Here is a 2895-nt window from a genome sequence, read left to right as displayed (position 1 = left end):
AGCACGTGCACTCAACTTCTTTGGTCGACCATGGCGAGGCCTGTTCTGAGTGGAACCTGTCCTGTTAAACCGCTGTATGGTCTTGGCCACCGTGCTGCAGCTCAGTTTAAGAGTCTTGGCAATCTTCTTATAGCCTAGGCCATCTTTATGTAGAGCAACAATTCTTTTTTTCAGATCCCCAGAGAGTTCTTTGCCATGAGGTGCCATGTTGAACTTCCAGCACGGCAATCGGATATTCCCTGGATCAACAATCGCTGATGCCCAATATACCTGTAATAACTCAATAACCAGTAATATTCTGTGCATTTAAGAATACATCCAGATGTTTTTTAAAACAATTAACCGAGCTAACTAGAACTAGCTCCTGGGGGAGTCTATTCCACATTTTCACAGCTCTAACGAGTCACATGACACCGGGGAGGGAAAATGGCTAATTGGGCCCAATTTGGACATTTTCACTCAGGGGTGTACTCACTTTTGTTGCCAGCGGTTTAGACATTAATGGCTGTGTGTTATTTTGAGGGGACAGCAAATGTACACTGATATACAAGCTGTACACTCACTACTTTACATTGTAGAAAAGTGTAATTTCTTCAGTGTCGTCACATGAAATGATATAATAAAATATTTACAAACATGTGAGGGGTGTACTCACTTCTGTGAGATACTGTATATATTTACATATATACAGACCTGAGGCTTCCCAGATTCCATCAACTGTCCCTTACCTCTTCCAGCTAGGGTACAGTAATAAAAACCGGGAGCCTGACAGGTGGTCATGTGACTATCCACCCAACTTCCTGACTGGATGGCAAGCCGCAGCCACACTCCCTCGCAGCTTCCCAGGCACCAGGGACTGCGACTGTTAGATGAGGAATGTAAGTGGCCAGTGCTGCTGTGCTCTGTGTCACTGAGCTGGTCACAGAGCAATCTTGTGATCTCTCCGCTGGCTCATTGACTAAAAACACGGCGCCCTCTGTTGCAGTTTTGGTGTTGCATTTGGAGTGATTAGGGTGTGCCCAGGCACACGCTGTGAGCATGCTTATGTCTCTACACACTTTGATACACAACTTTGTATATCAATGATCCCCAAGAGGAGAGGATTGCCAAGGCAGATACATTCCATAAACAGATCGGTATCTACAAATCACCCTAAGGGCTAGTTCACACCATAGGCAGTTGTGATGCAGTCCGTTTATTTGACTGCTGCAATCAAAATACATCACAATGCTTTCCTATGGGCTTTCTTGTGCTTTATTCACATCATTGCTGGCTCTTAGCAATACATAAAATCTGAGCAATTCCTCTAAGGGCACAATAGAGGGGGCACCAGGGCTATGATTCAGCCATCACTTTTGATGGTTGGGATGAATTTAAAAGATTATCTGCTGAGCAGATTATCTGCTGATCTTAAACGGCTCAAAGATTTTCATGGGTGCTTCTCAGTTCAGTGTGGCAGTGTGGCAAGGAAGGAGAAAGATTGTTTTTGACTGGCAGCAGCTGATTTTCCTGTAGGTGAAAACCATGATGAAGGGTTTTTGTTGTAAATGTGTCACCCTCCACTAAATATTCATCTTTGGAACAGAATTGATCACACGTGTATTTTCTTCTTTGATCACTATAGTCCTCCCCACCTCTCTGAGAGAACCATTCATTCTGCTCTCCTAAGCCACAAACATGCATGCTTGGTTCATCTTTTGATGGTTAGATCATATTGGCATATCCAACGGTCTTCCAATGTCTATGGATTGCTTTAGACATATTGTGATTAAGTGGCTAAATGTAGAGAAGGTGTAAGTCTAACAAATGAAGGGAACATTTTAATTCTTCCTATCTGAAAATGTTAGTGGAATTAATTAGAAGAGTAAATATTAGGGATGCACTGATGCCGCTTTTTCGGTAACGAGTATGCGTACCGATATTTTTTGGGGTACTCGCCAATACCAAATACCGATACAGAGGGAATCTCCCTCTGACCGGAAGGTCCGGTATCGGGATAAGTATCGGAGCATTTGGGCGAGTACTCACCCAAATACTTGGTATCAGCACCGATACCAGTATCGGTGCATCCCTAGTAAATATAAATGCCAATATTGACACTAATGCTACTAACCTGGCTCCATTCATTTGTTTGTGGATCGTATGCTTCCACATTATTAAGGTAACTTTGTCCGTCATATCCACCAACAGCGTAAAGCTTGTCACCCAACAGGCAGACTCCTACTGCATCTCTGCTAATGCTCATGGAAGCCACTGAAGTCCACATGTCTGTTTTGGGATCATACCTATAAAATGAATCATATATTACTAATGCAAGTAGCACTAACATATCAACACAGAAGATGTAGCCCTGAATAACATTAATGTTTGCTGCTGGAGCAGTTCTTGTTTTTTTGCACACTGGCTATAATGCATTTTTTGTTTTGTAACAATGCACCTAAAACATTCTTTATTTTATGAAAGCAGAGGACCCATAAGATAAATACAAGGTAGTTGCAATTTTTATGTTGCATGATATTAGCGCAACTAATTGTCAAAACTATTTTCAATAAAAGAGAAGTTCAAATTAATTTTAGTGCACACAAACGCAATAATATCTCTACATTTTTTGTAAAATATGAGACAGTTGAGCAAATGGATACCAGATATGTTAAGACTCAAAACAGAGTAAGGCTGCAGCTAACGATTATCTTCATAAAATGATCAGGTAGCCGGTTATTTTTTCAATTTATCGGATAAAAATAAATACCGTCATTAAAAGTAAAAAAAAATACTTGGCGATACCTGACATGTGTAGCGTAATCGTCGGTTTTCTATGTAGGTGTATCCGACTTGTGTTTCCATTAGTATATGCGTGTTTGCAAGGTTGGGGGACTTTCAAATTTTTTTTTGGGG

General features: G+C 41.1%; 1 protein-coding gene across 3 annotated transcripts in view; it reads right to left on the bottom strand.

Moving 5' to 3' along the window:
- KLHL5 (kelch like family member 5) overlaps positions 1 to 2895 on the bottom strand; it is a 52840-nt gene that overhangs the window by 3773 nt on the left and 46172 nt on the right. For all 3 annotated transcript variants that reach the window (XM_018572808.1, XM_018572809.1, XM_018572810.1), the window contains one exon: positions 2114 to 2285. In XM_018572808.1, the coding sequence (XP_018428310.1) occupies positions 2114 to 2285 (172 nt within the window). The remainder of the gene's footprint in view (positions 1 to 2113; positions 2286 to 2895) is intronic.

Source organism: Nanorana parkeri, unplaced genomic scaffold, assembly GCF_000935625.1.
Source record: "Nanorana parkeri isolate BGI_ZX_2015 unplaced genomic scaffold, ASM93562v1 scaffold2139, whole genome shotgun sequence".
NCBI lineage: Eukaryota > Metazoa > Chordata > Amphibia > Anura > Dicroglossidae > Nanorana > Nanorana parkeri.
Note: the sequence above shows the minus strand (reverse complement) of the source record. Positions and strands in the feature narration are given on the sequence as shown.